This window comes from Astatotilapia calliptera, chromosome 16 (genome assembly GCF_964374335.1).
Source record: "Astatotilapia calliptera chromosome 16, fAstCal68.1, whole genome shotgun sequence".
NCBI lineage: Eukaryota > Metazoa > Chordata > Actinopteri > Cichliformes > Cichlidae > Astatotilapia > Astatotilapia calliptera.
In genome coordinates, this window is record NC_137437.1 from 11,113,963 (window position 1) to 11,129,295 (window position 15,333).

Genomic DNA, 15,333 nt, shown 5'->3' on the forward strand with positions numbered 1-15,333 from the left:
CTGTGGGCCTCACTAGCAAGTTGCTGAGTAATGGGTTCTCTGGTGTAGGGGAGGGGTTTCTTTACGTTTGGTCAGGTATAAAAGAAAAGGGTTAAACCAGGTAGAGAACAGGACAGAACAGGAGTAACTACTCACTTGCAGGCAACATGAGCAACACTGGCATGAACATGAGGGGCAAGGTACAGATTTCTTTCTTTTTTAATCAACAGTGATTACTGCTTCCAAATAACTGCTGCTTTTTAAAGAAGGATTTTATTTTGCTGTTTTTCAGATCATCTTCTACGAGGACAGGAACTTCCAGGGTCGCTCCTATGAGTGCATGAGCGACTGCTCTGACATGACCTCCTACCTGAGCAGGTGTCACTCCTGCAGGGTGGAGAGCGGCTGCTTCATGGTCTATGACCGCCCCAACTACATGGGAAACCAGTATTTCATGAGGAGGGGCGAGTACGCTGACTACATGAGCATGATGGGCATGTCAGACTGCATCAGGTCTTGCCGTATGATCCACATGGTAGGAAAGCTGTGCTGTGGATATAATTTTCCTCCAGATAGGCTTGAATTATATATTCAAATTCTTTGTTGTGAACTGTTTCCCCTACAGTACAGAGGCCAGTTCAGGATGAGGATCTATGAGAGGGAGAACTTCGGTGGTCAGATGTACGAGCTGATGGACGACTGCGACAACATCATGGACCGCTACCGCATGTCCGACTGCATGTCCTGCAACGTGATGGATGGCCACTGGCTGATGTACGAGCAGCCCCACTACAGAGGCAGGATGATGTACCTGAGGCCCGGAGAGTACAGGAGCTTCAGGGACATGGGAATGAGCGGGATGAGGTTCATGAGCATGAGGCGCATCATGGACTCCTGTTACTAAATGTTCACTGTCCAATGCCACTAAATAAAATAATTTTACAGTACTTTGACCTTTGTCGAGATTATTAATTAACTCATCATGAAAAAAATGATACATTGTTGTGATACATATATATACTGAAAATATTTGAAGTTTTATAATTTTATCTGCAACAAACACAATAGCAAGCAAATATTGATTCTAAATTGTATTCAGCTGATGATACCTGATAATATAAAGTGTGATCTTGAATAGAATACCAATTAGCATTTTCAAAAACTGAAAGATAAAATCAAAATAAGGGAATTTTCAAACAATTGTCAAAGTAACATGTTTTCTGTTTATGTCATGTGTAAGTGTCATCTGACTGACACTAACTTGGTCATAAAAACATCTGATGATGCTAATCTATGTTAAATTTTTTAGCTTAAAATTTGGTTTTATGCATCATTAATAGTTTAAGTTTCTTTTATTCTTATTTTCTTATTTTTAATCACTAAATGAATTCTGAAACTATCTGTCCAGTATTTAGCTACAAGCTACAAGTGCTTAAAAATTGCTTGAGGATACGGTTGAAGTGACTCAGACCTACACCCTATAATGAAGTTGTAAATACTGTGACATGTTGTATATTTATTAATAAAAAATTTGTTGCCATCATATACATGTATTGGGGTTTGTTTGTTTTTTCGTTTTAAAGGTGATGTGTCTAATATAAACAATCCCAGAAATTATTCAGTTTTTAACAATGACTCTGTTTGCATCAGGAACAATACAGACAGTGAGTCATTATTTACTGTGTTTGGATAATTGGTCATTGTGGTTTTACTCCTGAAGTTAAAAACAAGACACTTAAAAAAAATCAGACATTTATTTAGATTGTTGTACTGTGAAAGTTAATTGTAACATGTTGCATATTAAGAAAATACTGATTGTGCCATCTGTTTCCACTTGTATTATTATTTTTATTTATTATTTGGTGCAAGAAAAGACAATGGTTGCCATAAGCTCAATTCATAAATAAAGAGCCAAAAGGTTCTAAAAGGCTAAATCTAAATACAGAGTATTTAGATTTAGCCTTTTTACAGAGTAAAATACAATTATCAATTTGAGAAATATTTATATTATTTAAGAAGGCAATCAAATCAGATACTACAAGAATCGAACACTGCAAAATTATGCAAACATAATGTTAAAAACAGACACATAAACCATGCTAAAACTGAATATATCTATAATCCTCCAAATAAATGATCATGATGATGACAATTAATAGTGCAAATTCTACAAAATGTTTTTCAGTTTCTGAGTTGCTGATTTTAACTTATGTCCAGAAAAAAATGTGCAATAAACATCTACATTCCATTAGCATGCACTGTGAGTTCTTTCTACTTTACAAAACCTTAATCAATTATTTTTATGTTACTCTGGTTTAATGCATCTAAATGGGCACGACAACCTTAGAGCTGAGAATAGAGGCTTTGTGTTACTCGTCAAAAGGTCAAATTTCTAAAGTCTTCGCTTGCCCAATCATGTGATTATATGACACAGTACCGCATGCTGGTACAGCTCTCTATACCATGTTGCTGGGTCAGGGGTTTAAACAATGGGGGCCCACTGACTCTGTAGGGTTTGGTCAGGTATAAAAGCAAGGGTTAAACCAAAGAGGACAGCAGTGCAGCAGTAGCAGTAGCAACAGCAGCAGCTCATCATTAAGTATGTCCACCACTGACATGAGCATGGGCAAGGTGAGCTTATGAACGTCATGAACGTCATATGCACTGATGTTGTAGAGCATACAGAATATAGATCGTATTATTTCGGTGAACTCTAAATGAACTAATGCACTCCTTTTTTCCAGATCATCTTCTACGAGGACAGGAACTTCCAGGGTCGCTCCTATGAGTGCATGAGCGATTGCGCCGACATGTCCTCCTACCTGAGCAGGTGTCACTCCTGCAGGGTGGAGAGCGGCTGCTTCATGGTCTATGACCGCCCCAACTACATGGGAAACCAGTATTTCATGAGGAGGGGCGAGTACGCTGACTACATGAGCATGATGGGCATGAGCGGTGGTATCAGGTCTTGCCGTATGATCCCCATGGTAGGTAGAATGCAGCATGAAATCCTGTTTCTAGTACAAGTGCAAACTCCATAACACATTATTTTTCCATTCTCTCTAACAGTACAGAGGCCAGTTCAGGATGAGGATCTATGAGAGGGAGAACTTTGGTGGTCAGATGTACGAGCTGATGGACGACTGCGACAGCATCATGGACCGCTACCGCATGTCCGACTGCATGTCCTGCAACGTGATGGATGGCCACTGGCTGATGTACGAGCAAGCCCACTACAGAGGCAGGATGATGTACCTGAGGCCCGGAGAGTACAGGAGCTTCAGGGAGATGGGAATGAGCGGGATGAGGTTCATGAGCATGAGGCGCATCATGGACATGTGCTAAACAAATTCACAAAAAATAAAAGATAAAGACAAAATCTTACATCAGTGACTTTTTGTGTTGTTCTTTATTATCTCCTCTAATATAGTGAATAAACGATCATTAAAGGGGTTTGAAAGGGGAAAAACACAATGAAATGGTTACATTATTCTCTAGAGACACACACCATCACCATCAACTTAATAAAATAATAAATACACCACATGAACTTGGGGGAAAAATTTAATTCTCTATAAATAATCAAAAAGTGTGCCACAGTTTTATAAACTAATCCCAGTATTATACACAGCACACATTAAATATTGTTGTTCTATTAAACCACGTCAAAGTCTAGTTTTGATTAAAAACCTCTTTATTGCAGATCAGTAAGTTATTAAGCAGTGTTAACTTAAAACCCCAAACAAAGTAAATATAATATTTAATTTAATCGTTTTTTCCACTTAAACTTTCACTGAAATGTCATATTATAGTATGCCACATAATACCTTCAGATTACGCCTGAAATGAATGTTAAATACAAACCAAAGAAAAGCACCACCTTGTTATAAGTAAGCATGTGTGTATGTGTCTAACATCAACCAATTATTTGCTACAGTATAGATAAAAAAAAAAAAACATGAACCTTTATAAATTAGCTTAAGCACCATTGCATTACCATTTACATACATTCAGGGTGTAGTATCAGTTTAACAACAGCATTTGTGGTACTAGCACAAATAACTACATTTAAATACGGCTCTACTACTTTTTGAGTATATCACCACAAAATAAAAACACTAAATCATTTTCAAGGTAATCACAAAGAAACTCTTTTGATCTAGAATAATAGAGCCTGTCAGAGGATGCATAACAACCCTTTGCCATCAGCATTCACAGAGGGACTAACATTGGATGCTGCTGACTCATGGTTTCCATACAATGGTGACATCAACTGTCTGGATGTCACGTTAGCTATAAAAAAGGCTTAAATCTGGGATAGGATTGCTATAGCGTCATTCAGTCTATCAGCCACGATGCACGGCAAGGTACGTGTATTAGAGAAAATAGATCAAAATTTTTATCTTTCTGACCTAAAACAAAAGCTATGATTTTAAAATGTTTACTGAATTCTGCCTCGTCTGTTGGATCCAGATCATCTTCTACGAGGACAAGAACTTCCAGGGTCGCTCCTATGAGACCAGCAGCGACTGTGCTGATATGTCCTCTCACCTGAGCAGGTGTCACTCCTGCAGGGTGGAGAGCGGCTGCTTCATGGTCTACGACCGCCCAAACTTCATCGGAAACCAGTATTTCATGAGGAGGGGCGAGTACTCAGACTACCAACGTATGATAGGTTTCAGCGATTGCATCAGATCCTGTCGTATGATCCCCATGGTACAGTACCGAGATTGCTAAACTTTCATATATAAACTAATACGGCCTAATAATAATAATAACATATGTCATATGTGATATGGCTTTTGCAAAATGTCCATCAACATAGTTCACAGAATGAATAGTATATCAAAACCTTCGTCTCTTACATACGCTGGTCTGGGTTCCTTAAATTGGTAATAAGGCTTAGCTGGTTTGGGGCCTCTGTCATTAACTCTCTCACACTGTGGAACAGTTCGTCCATTGAAATCAAAATAGCAACTTAAATATTTTCTTGAAGCACTATTTTAAAACTTTTAGGAAATTTTTTTATGTCTCTCTTTTCAATTTCTTTCTTTGAAGCACTTTGTAACTTGGTTTAAAGAATACTTTATAAATAAGGTTTATTGCTAAGATTATTATATAAAATAATTCATCCTTACATTGTAATATTAACAGCACAAAGGGTCCTACAGAGTAAGGATATATGAGAGGGAGAACTTCGGAGGTCAGATGTATGAGCTCATGGACGACTGCGACAACTTCCAAGACCGCTACCGCATGTCCGACTGCCAGTCCTGCAACGTGATGGATGGCCACTGGCTGATGTACGAGCAGCCCCACTACAGAGGCAGGATGATGTACCTGAGGCCCGGAGAGTACAGGAGCTTCAGGGACATGGGATATGACGGAATGAGATTCAGCTCCATCAGACGCATCAATGAATCCTGTTAACAACAAATACATTTTAATCTTGTAAAGAAATAAAAGAATTTTCATGCACCAGATGGCATACACAATTTGTAATAGTGGTAATCAATTAATGTGATTTAACTATCCTTTTACATTGTGTTATGTGATTCCAAAATTGAAATAAACAGTAGAAAATAAGATTTGGTAAAGTCTTGCTCCCCATCATTATTTTCTCCTAGGCATTATTCAAATAGACATACATCTTCCAGGTTTTCCAGGCGACCTCGTCTCTTCTGAAGATTATTGTAAATATGGTTGGAGTTATTGATGATTTTTAAAAAGTGATTAAGAATATTTTCAAGTATCTTTGAACATTTTCAGTTAGACTCATATAGTTATTTAATTATGCCTGATTTGTTTTGTAGCATATAATGTAGTGACTGATCAGTTCTTAAAGGCACAGTCCATGAAGCGTTCATTCTACCTTAACATAACGGACTCCATCAACATGTGCTAACACAGATTTGTGGCATGTGAAAAAAATGTCCTTCTCTTTCCTTGTACTGCACTTTTAATATAATGGCAATATTCAAGTCTGTACACATATTCATTTGATAGCATCAGTTGACTCAGAAGTTAGTTATTTGTTTTGACGTGACCATCAAAAAGGAAACTTGGTCTTTGTGACTCCAATTAAAAGCCAAAGGTTGTTGCACGAAAGTATTTTTCACATCAAAAAATGAAAGATGTTTTTCTTGCGACTTGCGACATCAGATTTCTTCCAATAAATATTCACAGTAAGAGCACTGTTTCGGTCATTCTTGTCACTTTCAGAAGAAAATACAATCTAGTTCTGATCCAGTTATATGGCCATGTATCAACATTGGCCTTATAACAAACCTTGTTTTTCACATCATATCCGTGAGCGAACACTTATATCTGACCCATCTGTATCAGACTGCCTGAAAAAGGCAAACAATGCTTGTTGTTGTCTAAAAATTATTATTATAAGTCAGAAATAATCTCATAAGAAAACAGCAGCTGGAAATGTGTTAAACTGTAAAGAAAACTAAAATATGTAGAATTTAAAGCTAGGAAACCTTAAAAGAAGAAAGCAATAGTTACTCTACCTCACCGAGGATCTTACTATCTTACTTTGATTTTTAGAGATTTTGATTTATTGTTTTAATGGCTTAAGTCAAAGAGTATAACTCCAGATCGTAACAACCTACATCTATACCCAGTGTATTGTTTTTATGTGAGAAATTACAGTAATATAGAAAAAGTCTTTTTTTTTCTCATACAAACATATGAAGGAAAGTCATGGGAGGACTGCATGGACATCCACTGTTAATTTGTCAATGACAATTTCATTAACAAATAAAACATTTCATCAGCTATAAAACATTAACATTTCCACTTTGAGGTCACCCACTGGTTTTGGAACACATTTTAAGACGTTAGTGCTAATGTTTTGGCCAATGTTTGTTTGTTTGTTTGTTTGTTTGCTTGCTTGCTTGCTTGCTTGCTTGCTTGCTTGCTTGGGGAGCCAAAAGTGACCAGGTTTGGATGACAGAGTGGAATCCTAAGCCAGGTAGAAATGTGGAAAAGCCTGGTTAGCATGCTGTACAAATAATTCAATTTCAGTTCAGTTCAATTTTATTTATATAGCTCCAAGTCACAGCAGCAGTTATCTGCTACTCAGTGCTAACAGCCTAATAAAGCACTATAACTTCCCTCATCAAAATGCCCACATTTAATGGAAGTGAGACCATACTGTACATCACATGAAAACATTTGCCAAGTAATTCCATTAAAAAAGCTCCAGAAGACACCAACAAAACAAATGCAGTTGAGAGGTCCAGTTCAGACAACAGCCATTGTCTACAGCTAATAGTGTCAAGAGACATGTCAATCACACAGCCATGCATATAACTCCAGTATTCAAGTTAATGGGTTAAAAAAGAAGAAATCACCTGCAGTACACTTGTTATGAAAGGGCTTGAATATCATCTACAAATTATGTAAGGATTAGCTTCATGAATAAATCACCATGATATCCATGAAATTCATTGGCAACATCTCATTCATTACATTAAACTAAATGAGGGCCAAAAATACTTGATGGAGACATATTTAGACTAACATATCAGTAGATTATCTGTCCCTTATAGGTTTTATAGGTTTACTCAGTTTTAATGAATTGATTCAATCCTCTATTGAGTCCAATTAAATTTTAACAGATTTTAAAGATTTGGTTTTTGGCTAATTTTGGCAAAAAGAACAAAAAAACAGAATGTTCTTTCACCTGTGAAACATTAGAGATGAAAACTTTAATGAGGCCTTCAAAGAATGCTATGTTTGTGGAAAACACGCTCTCTCTGTTATTCAGCTGCAAAGACAATACACAGCGGGGCCTCTTCTCACAAATGCAACCCCTGCAAATCACGATCCGTTGAAGGTCCCTTTGAATTGAAACGTACACGGGGGGCCTCTGCTCCATGTTGCTCTGTCAGGAATTTGAACAATGGGGTCATGTATCTTTCGGCGTGAGGTCAGGTATAAAAGCAACTCGTGGGATGTCGTGAAAACTGTGCAGTCCTTCTGAGCCTAAAGAGTCCTAACTGAAACCATGACCATGGGAAAGGTGTGTGCAGCTTTGGCTATTTCATTGTTCGGATTTTTTGCATTTGATTGGATGCTGAACAAATGTGGATGCGATGCAAAAAGTACGATATCAAATAGTCCTTGTTTTTTCTCTTTTTTTCAATTTCAGATCATCTTCTATGAGGACAGGAACTTCCAGGGTCGTTCCTATGAGACCAGCAGCGACTGTGCTGACATGTCCTCCTACCTGAGCAGGTGCCACTCCTGCAGGGTGGAGAGCGGCTGCTTCATGGTCTACGACCGTACCAACTACATGGGAAATCAGTTCTTTGTCAGGAGGGGAGAGTACTCTGACTACCAGCGTATGGGCATGAGTGATTGCATTAGGTCCTGCCGCATGATCCCCATGGTACTGTAAATTGAAAACTCCTTCTAATATTTGACATATGGTGTAAGATGCTGAACCTGGCGAAAGCATATTAACGAGATCTCTTTGATTCATTGTTATTCATTTCAATTTACAGCACAGAGGCCAGTTCAGGATGAGGATCTATGAGAGGGAGAACTTCGGAGGTCAGATGTACGAACTGATGGACGACTGCGAGAACATGATGGATCGCTACCGCATGTCCGACTGCCAGTCGTGCAACGTGATGGATGGCCACTGGCTGATGTACGAGCAGCCCCACTACAGAGGCAGGATGATGTACCTGAGGCCCGGAGAGTACAGGAGCTTCAGGGACATGGGAATGAGCGGGATGAGGTTCAATAGCATGAGGCGCATCATGGATTCCTGTTATTAGAGCACCAGTGTATAAAAGCATGATTTTAAATAAAAATCTAATAATTCTCTTTTAATTGAATTTGTCACTGAGTGATCGGAAACTTGCACAACAAACCAAAATAAGACACGCAAACATAGGCTACATTTTTGTATAAATTAGCAACAGCTAACTTTTAAGTGCTATGCTGTGTATTCAGTTTCACAGCAAACCTTTAGGGTCACTATGCTGCACACCACCAGATGACAGCATATCACCATTTTTATTGATATCTGTAAATGTAACCACAGTAAATGGTTACATTTAGGCAAATTATAAATACATTAAATACACCGCAATATTAGAAATGCAGAATATGTGAATGCAGTCCTTCTGTTCTGCAACATTTGCCTTTTTATTCATGCAACGACCTGTAAAAAGGCACAACAATTTAAATTACACATAATTTATTAATTGTGCCAATGTAATTTTGAATATGAGGAAATGTATGCATAAAAAGCAGCATACAGAATAAATGGCAACTAATTCTTTAATATTTTTCAATAGCATATGCTGTTTCCCTTCTAGTTAGAATAATTACAATTTAATTAAATTAAAGCTGGCAGGTTATAACACATAGTCACATATATAGGACATGCTATTCATAAAATGCATTTACGGGTTCAGCAGAGTTGAGTATATGAGTTTTTAATATGTCATCGTGATGTGCAGTATATCATCAAAAGGTTGTGTGTAGTTGTGCAACGTGTGACCTTCAGGCAACTTCATGGAAATGCACTGTATGGGCTCAGGAACTCTTCCAGAAATCATTGTCTCTGAGCACAGTTTGCTGTGCCATCCGCAAATATAGGTTAATGAAACATATCATCAGGAAAAACACTGAAAGCTGATTAAAATGGACTGAAGCAAATTGAAAATTTCCTCTGTTAGAGGTCAAATAAATCAAAATTTGAAATTATTTTTGCATTACAAAAAGATCTTCGTTTGATGTTACTGTCATGTTCCCTTTGTCCTCTCCAGTTGGCTCACTACTTTCTATCTATCTCTCTCTTATAAGCACTCTACCTCTCCTCTGTCTATGTGTGTGTGTGTGTGCGTCTGTGTGTGTGTGTGTGTGTGTGTGTCTCACTCAGTCTCACAGTTGCTCCTGATGTCGTTGTTGTGACAACTTTTTAAGGCAGTGGTGGCTGACCTTCAGTCCTCGCTGGTTTGTTTTACGGCTTCTGTACATGTTGCTACTTTCCTCCAAGGAAGAATCTCACTCATTGTTTCCCTGTGGACTTGTGATCCTCCCAGAGAAACCTGTGTTGGTGATCTGTAGAGAGAATCTGTGGGAAAGTGTGGCTCTGTGGAAAACCTTGCCTGAGGGGACTGGGACCATCGCTATTGTTGATCTTCTGTGTTACGCATTATTCACTGTAAATAAATGCACTGAACTTGATGTTGAGTCCTGTGTTTGAGTCGACCTAGATCTGTGATATTCCTTGTTTGTTTGTTTGTTTTCATTTTACCAAATTAAACAGTTAAAGAAAAACTATTGAATTTACTTTTTTATTAGATCATTTTAATTTTTTTATTTTAATAAAATAAAACGTAAATATTAATATAGTTTATTTTGCTAAATTAGGCTAATTAGGCAAATAATTATTTTGGTGTTTTTCAATAGGAAAAAAACGGGGGGAAAAATCGAAAATCGAAAAAAATGTGTTTATTCTCAATAGACCTCTATATATTTCTATCTATATATTTCTTCTCCTCCTCCTCCTTTGTGTGTGTGTGTGTTCAATGAAAAATGGGTAAATTAGGTGTATTTTTCTTTGGTGCTACAAACAAGAGTGTAGATATTTTGATTAGTTGTTTAGTTGTTCAGTTTTTAATTAAATATAATATTTATAATCCAAAAAAGTACATTTTGGAAAAATATTGACAATGCATGATGAAGTGAAATATTAAGTGACGTTCTGGCCTAATACATCAGTTTTAACAACATTACTGTATCTGAGCTTCGTAGGTCAGTTATTGCAGATTTGAATGCTTATGCTGTTGTAGTCTTTAGTTCCAGAATAAAAGTTCGTATGCTAACTGAGGATGGCTAAACGCAAAAGCCTAGGGTTGTTCTATAGACTTAGCCTCATCATTTACTGAATGGAAGCTGTCTTGACTTTGCTATGAAACTGCTGATCGTTCTTATTATTTTTTAAGTTGAACCTGATAATTATGTATATATTTAGTTATTGAGTAACACGTAATTTGGGGTATAGTTAGGGAATGCTTTCTTGCAGTTAGGTACATAGATGTAGCTACATAAAAAATGTAGCAAGATAAAGAAAGTGCATGTGACAAATATGGTTATGAAGTACACATTGCTTTTATTTACTGAAGTCAAATACAGAAGTCTAGCACATATCAGTGATACGCCTCATGCTCATGAACCTCATCCCGCTCATGCCCATGTCCCTGAAGCTCCTGTACTCTCCGGGCCTCAGGTACATCATCCTGCCTCTGTAGTGGGGCTGCTCGTACATCAGCCAGTGGCCATCCATCACGTTGCAGGACATGCAGTCGGACATGCGGTAGCGGTCCATGATGCTGTCGCAGTCGTCCATCAGCTCGTTCATCTGACCACCGAAGTTCTCCCTCTCATAGATCCTCATCCTGAACTGGCCTCTGTGCTGTAATTAAATGTAGAGAAAATGTAAGTATGATTACTAAGGCGCATTTTAAAAGTTAATAATGAATCAAAATTATAGTAGCAAAAGTGAAGCACGTCTTACAAAGGGGATCATTCTGCAGGATCTGATGGAATCAAACATCATTCCCATGCTCATCATGCGCTGCATGTCATGGTACTCGCCCCTCCTAAGGAAGAACTGCATGCCCATGTAGTTGGGACGCTCATAGACCATGAAGCAGCCGCTCTCCACCCTGCAGGACTGGCACCTGCTCAGGTAGGAGGACATGTCAGAGCAGTCGCTCGTGCACTCATAGGAGCGACCCTGGAAGTTCCTGTCCTCGTAGAAGACGATCTGAAAAAACAAAATGATAAATCAGTAAATCGATTAAAGAAGATTATTTTTGCTTCCTTTTACAGTAAAAATCATCCCATTACCTTGCCCATGATGGTGGTTAAGGTTGTTCCCAGTGGATGGTTCAACTTGCTCTGCCAACTCCATGATTCCAGGGCCTTTTTATACAAAATCCCAGGGGCCATGATGTGTTGTTATTCAAATGTGCAAAGCTGATGAATTAGCAGTATTACTTTTGCTGAACGGGGCCTATAAATGACTAACAATGGTTCTCCATCCATACATTTCTGGCAGCAGTCATCCGTATTGTCTATTATAAGCATATGCTTTGTGTGTGTTCCATTTTGAGTCAGAAGGCTCTTCACATACAGTTAGTAATCAGGGATGGAAAGAACATGACATCAGGCTACATCTGTGGTAAACTTCTGACAAACTGTGGAAAGATTCCGTTAATACAAAGAAATAAATATACTAACTGCCGGCTTTCAGGACTCTCGATAATAAGAAATATGTTCCGTAACTTAAAAGACTGAGCTTCATTTAAAGGACAATCTGCATGCTTTATTAAGTTCTTACGGATGTTATTATACTATAAGATTAAAGTGTGATAAATAATCATGAGATGAAAGGCCATACACAAGCTACAGTAAGATACACAGCCTTTAAACAAACACAGACACAGCTATCAACATTCTAATCTCATAAAATATAGTAACTAATTATTCAGTATTCTTACTTTTGATGAGTTACTAAAAAAGTTTAAAAAATAGGTTAGCAGTAGATGGATTTATGCAATATTAAAAGTTCAGACAGTTTATGTACATATACCTATGGAGAATACTTTAATTTGCATTCACACAGCTTAATTCTAAAGAAATTAAAATTAAAAATGTGTCACTCCTCTAATTCCATCATGCAACATCTGGTTGTTCCTTTTTTGCAATACTTTAACAGCAGCTGGCTGGAGAAAAAACATTAGTAATATGGTGATATTGCACTAATTCATTTCAGTTGCATTAATTTACTTTTTCATTTGCAGGCATTTGTTTAAACGTTTTTGCAAATTTGGATCAGAAACACTCATTTCTATCACTGATCTGCCTCTTCTTCTTGCACTGTAACTAAAATTATATAAAGACACTATTTTGAAAAGTTGAGTTTATTAGGAAGTCCTGAAAAAAGACTCTGTTGTTATGATTGGGTTCTAGGCTATATAATAACTATACAGTTGGTCAAGTGAGACGTATATATTAGACGGTTCTTCCAAATTCAATTCAACTAGTTTGTCGTAAGTAGAAATACTGATGAGCCATCGTGAACATCGTGAGCTGGGATTTTGAAGAAGGATTGCTCCATGTGGTCTACAACTTTGATAAGAAAAATCTAAAAGAAAATCACATCTGGAAACATATATCTCCTGACTGACATTAGGGCTTTGTTTAACTTTGACCTAAAGAGTGGAATTTGGGCGATTTCAAAAGAAATTACAATATTAAGTTAATAATATTAATATAAAAATTCAAACATAAGAAAAGAAGTTATTTTATTAAGTTTATAAATACTTATGATTACCAACATAATAAGGGATTCAGCAATGTCGATAAGAAATAATGGTACAAATACCTAGTATTAGTATGTAGAATATGACAGATAGTCATGAAATTAATGTATCATTGTGTTATACACAGATTCTTTCTTTTATTCCAGAAAGTACAACAAGTGAGTCCAAACAATAATGCTGTAGATGATTTTGTTGTTGCCTACTTGATGTATAGTTTATTTGTTTAAGATCAGCTGGACTGGCCAGGGTGTTTTTTTTAATTACATCTAATTTAATAAACAAAAGTAGGTATTGTTCTTCACAGTACCTACAGAGTAAGTACAGGATCTACAGACCAAACAGTCAACATGTTACCAGTCTTTTGATGGGTCCCGTTATGTACCCGCAACAAAGCAATCACAGTTTCAAAGCTGAACAACTCAATCAAAACAAATTCACAAGACGAGTTAAAAATTCAACATCTTTAATAAACAAAGTGCTTTATATTTACAGCAAGGTTTCAGTTGATGGCTAAAATTCGGTGACTCTCCTGAAGGAGCCGACAATGGCGCAGGTGGCGCACCAATCGCGGTACCTCCTGTACTCCCCGGGTCTTAGGAAGTACTGTCTGCCTCGGTAGTTGGGGTACTCGTAGAAGATCCAGTAGCCATTCATAACATTACTGGAGTAGACATGGCGGTGATGGAAACGGTCAGACACACAGGGACAGTCATCCATGAACTCCATCATGTGACCACTGAAGTCAGGCTTCTCATAGATACGCAATCTGTAGGAACCTCGATACTGTAGGGCCAGAAGAGAATCAGCAACATGTTCAAACCTTTGCCATATTTCAGTGAAACCATTATGTCTAGGTGTATTTTTCAGCGTTATGTCTGTCTTACCACTGGAATCATCCTACAGGAGCGGATACAGCTGCTGAAGCCCATCCACCTCTGGTAGTCAGGATACTCTCCCCTCCTCATGAAATACTGGTGGCCCATGAAGTTAGGGCGCTCATAGATCATAAAGCAGCCACTCTCTACCCTGATGGAGTTGCAGCGGCTGAAGTACAAGTGAAGGTCTGTGCAGTCATTACTGCACTCATAGGAGCGACCCTGGAAGTTCTTGTCCTCGTAAAAGATAATCTAATGAAAAATAAAAGAGTCGTAGCTTCAACTGCTCAGTTAAGACTTTCCAGCAAAAAATAAAAGTGTAAAAGACCACCAACAAATTTAACTAACATTCAATGTGAGCAGAGAGAGACAAAACCAGTACTTACCTTGCCCATGGTCTCCGTTGGAGAGATTCCCCATGTTTTCAGGGCTTTTTATACTACCTTGCGACAAACAAATGCATTGTTATTCAAATTATCTCATAGTTATAATTGAAGGCTACTAGCACATGTTTACCTTTTTGTTAGAGCCCAACATTGGGTGAGAAATATGGATCTGTATTTGAAAAAAAAGGATAAATTAACTGGTTTGGTTTTGACATGCATGGACAAAGGAAAAGACTAGTATGGTATCCACACATCCAGTGGACAATAGCTGCAGAACAATATGGAACAGGGCTTTGGCATTAAATATGTTGTGTAACAGAGCAGGAAGCCATTTACTCTCCCTCTACCTGAGCAACCCTACCATATGCAAATAAACAAGCATGTGTATACTGTGCTGCCAGTCTTCATGTGACATAGAAGATAACAGAAGTTTTGTATATACTTTTACAGTTTACTGTATGTTAAGCAATGTAAAATTCACTATTTTTAAATGATTTAGGACTTTCACGATTACTTACTCACAGTAATTTGACTTTCTGAAGACTCCCCCTACAGGAGAAATGGACCTGGACACATAACTCCTATTATTTTTATTTCTTGGTATTACCACCAGCCACTAGTCAAATATAATTAATTACTTATAACATTTTGTTATGCTGAAAACTGTGCAATAGTAAATTTCACCTTGATTTGAGCCTTTTTTTCCTCTCCCTCTCTCTTCAAATGTAA

At 37.6% G+C, this 15,333-nt stretch overlaps 5 protein-coding genes across 6 annotated transcripts; 3 read left to right on the top strand and 2 right to left on the bottom strand.

The window, feature by feature from the left end:
• On the top strand, nt 1–926 carry LOC113007420 (gamma-crystallin M3-like). The gene is made up of 3 exons (XM_026143970.2): nt 1–179; nt 272–514; nt 605–926. Exons 1-3 carry the CDS (start codon nt 147–149, stop codon nt 881–883), a joined length of 555 nt encoding a protein of 184 aa, XP_025999755.2. The 5' UTR covers nt 1–146; the 3' UTR covers nt 884–926.
• Nucleotides 927–2,460: 1,534 nt separating this feature from the next.
• LOC113007423 (uncharacterized) lies at nt 2,461–5,565 on the top strand. The gene is made up of 6 exons (XM_026143974.2): nt 2,461–2,610; nt 2,724–2,966; nt 3,049–3,317; nt 4,301–4,346; nt 4,453–4,695; nt 5,134–5,565. The coding sequence occupies exons 1-6, from the start codon at nt 2,581–2,583 to the stop codon at nt 5,407–5,409; spliced, it is 1,107 nt and encodes a 368-aa protein (XP_025999759.2). The 5' UTR covers nt 2,461–2,580; the 3' UTR covers nt 5,410–5,565.
• A 2,194-nt stretch (nt 5,566–7,759) lies between these two features.
• Nucleotides 7,760–8,832, top strand: LOC113007422 (gamma-crystallin M3-like). The gene is made up of 3 exons (XM_026143973.2): nt 7,760–8,014; nt 8,144–8,383; nt 8,499–8,832. The coding sequence occupies exons 1-3, from the start codon at nt 8,000–8,002 to the stop codon at nt 8,775–8,777; spliced, it is 534 nt and encodes a 177-aa protein (XP_025999758.1). The 5' UTR covers nt 7,760–7,999; the 3' UTR covers nt 8,778–8,832.
• Nucleotides 8,833–11,105: 2,273 nt separating this feature from the next.
• Nucleotides 11,106–12,016, bottom strand: LOC113008447 (gamma-crystallin M1). Its single transcript, XM_026145872.2, has 3 exons — nt 11,866–12,016; nt 11,531–11,782; nt 11,106–11,428 (listed from the first exon to the last, which is right to left on the bottom strand). The coding sequence occupies exons 1-3, from the start codon at nt 11,965–11,967 to the stop codon at nt 11,153–11,155; spliced, it is 630 nt and encodes a 209-aa protein (XP_026001657.2). The 5' UTR covers nt 11,968–12,016; the 3' UTR covers nt 11,106–11,152.
• Nucleotides 12,017–13,789: 1,773 nt separating this feature from the next.
• Nucleotides 13,790–14,835, bottom strand: LOC113008375 (gamma-crystallin M2). Of its 2 annotated transcripts, XM_080290305.1 has the most exons (4): nt 14,735–14,835; nt 14,605–14,661; nt 14,228–14,470; nt 13,790–14,126 (listed from the first exon to the last, which is right to left on the bottom strand). In XM_080290305.1, the coding sequence occupies exons 2-4, from the start codon at nt 14,611–14,613 to the stop codon at nt 13,854–13,856; spliced, it is 525 nt and encodes a 174-aa protein (XP_080146431.1). In that variant the 5' UTR covers nt 14,614–14,661; nt 14,735–14,835; the 3' UTR covers nt 13,790–13,853. The 2 variants fall into 2 exon arrangements, with proteins under 2 accessions (XP_080146431.1, XP_026001526.1); XM_026145741.2 differs by lacking the exon at nt 14,735–14,835 and having other exon boundaries at nt 14,605–14,676.
• Between the last annotated feature and the right edge of the window lie 498 nt (nt 14,836–15,333).

What these genes read in the sequence shown, in the direction of transcription:
- LOC113007420 (XM_026143970.2), top strand. Translation starts at nt 147, where the DNA reads ATGAGCAACACTGGCATGAACATGAGGGGCAAG. An exon ending in GCATGAACATGAGGGGCAAG is followed by an intron (nt 180 to 271) that starts GTACAGATTTCT and finishes GCTGTTTTTCAG; the next exon opens with ATCATCTTCTACGAGGACAG. An exon ending in CTTGCCGTATGATCCACATG is followed by an intron (nt 515 to 604) that starts GTAGGAAAGCTG and finishes TTTCCCCTACAG; the next exon opens with TACAGAGGCCAGTTCAGGAT.
- LOC113007423 (XM_026143974.2), top strand. Translation starts at nt 2,581, where the DNA reads ATGTCCACCACTGACATGAGCATGGGCAAG. An exon ending in CTGACATGAGCATGGGCAAG is followed by an intron (nt 2,611 to 2,723) that starts GTGAGCTTATGA and finishes CCTTTTTTCCAG; the next exon opens with ATCATCTTCTACGAGGACAG. An exon ending in CCTGTCGTATGATCCCCATG is followed by an intron (nt 4,696 to 5,133) that starts GTACAGTACCGA and finishes TAATATTAACAG; the next exon opens with CACAAAGGGTCCTACAGAGT.
- LOC113007422 (XM_026143973.2), top strand. An exon ending in CCTGCCGCATGATCCCCATG is followed by an intron (nt 8,384 to 8,498) that starts GTACTGTAAATT and finishes TTCAATTTACAG; the next exon opens with CACAGAGGCCAGTTCAGGAT.
- LOC113008447 (XM_026145872.2), bottom strand. Translation starts at nt 11,967, where the DNA reads ATGGCCCCTGGGATTTTGTATAAAAAGGCCCTGGAATCATGGAGTTGG. An exon ending in TAACCACCATCATGGGCAAG is followed by an intron (nt 11,783 to 11,865) that starts GTAATGGGATGA and finishes TTGTTTTTTCAG; the next exon opens with ATCGTCTTCTACGAGGACAG. An exon ending in CCTGCAGAATGATCCCCTTT is followed by an intron (nt 11,429 to 11,530) that starts GTAAGACGTGCT and finishes ATTTAATTACAG; the next exon opens with CACAGAGGCCAGTTCAGGAT.
- LOC113008375 (XM_080290305.1), bottom strand. An exon ending in CCTGTAGGATGATTCCAGTG is followed by an intron (nt 14,127 to 14,227) that starts GTAAGACAGACA and finishes CTGGCCCTACAG; the next exon opens with TATCGAGGTTCCTACAGATT.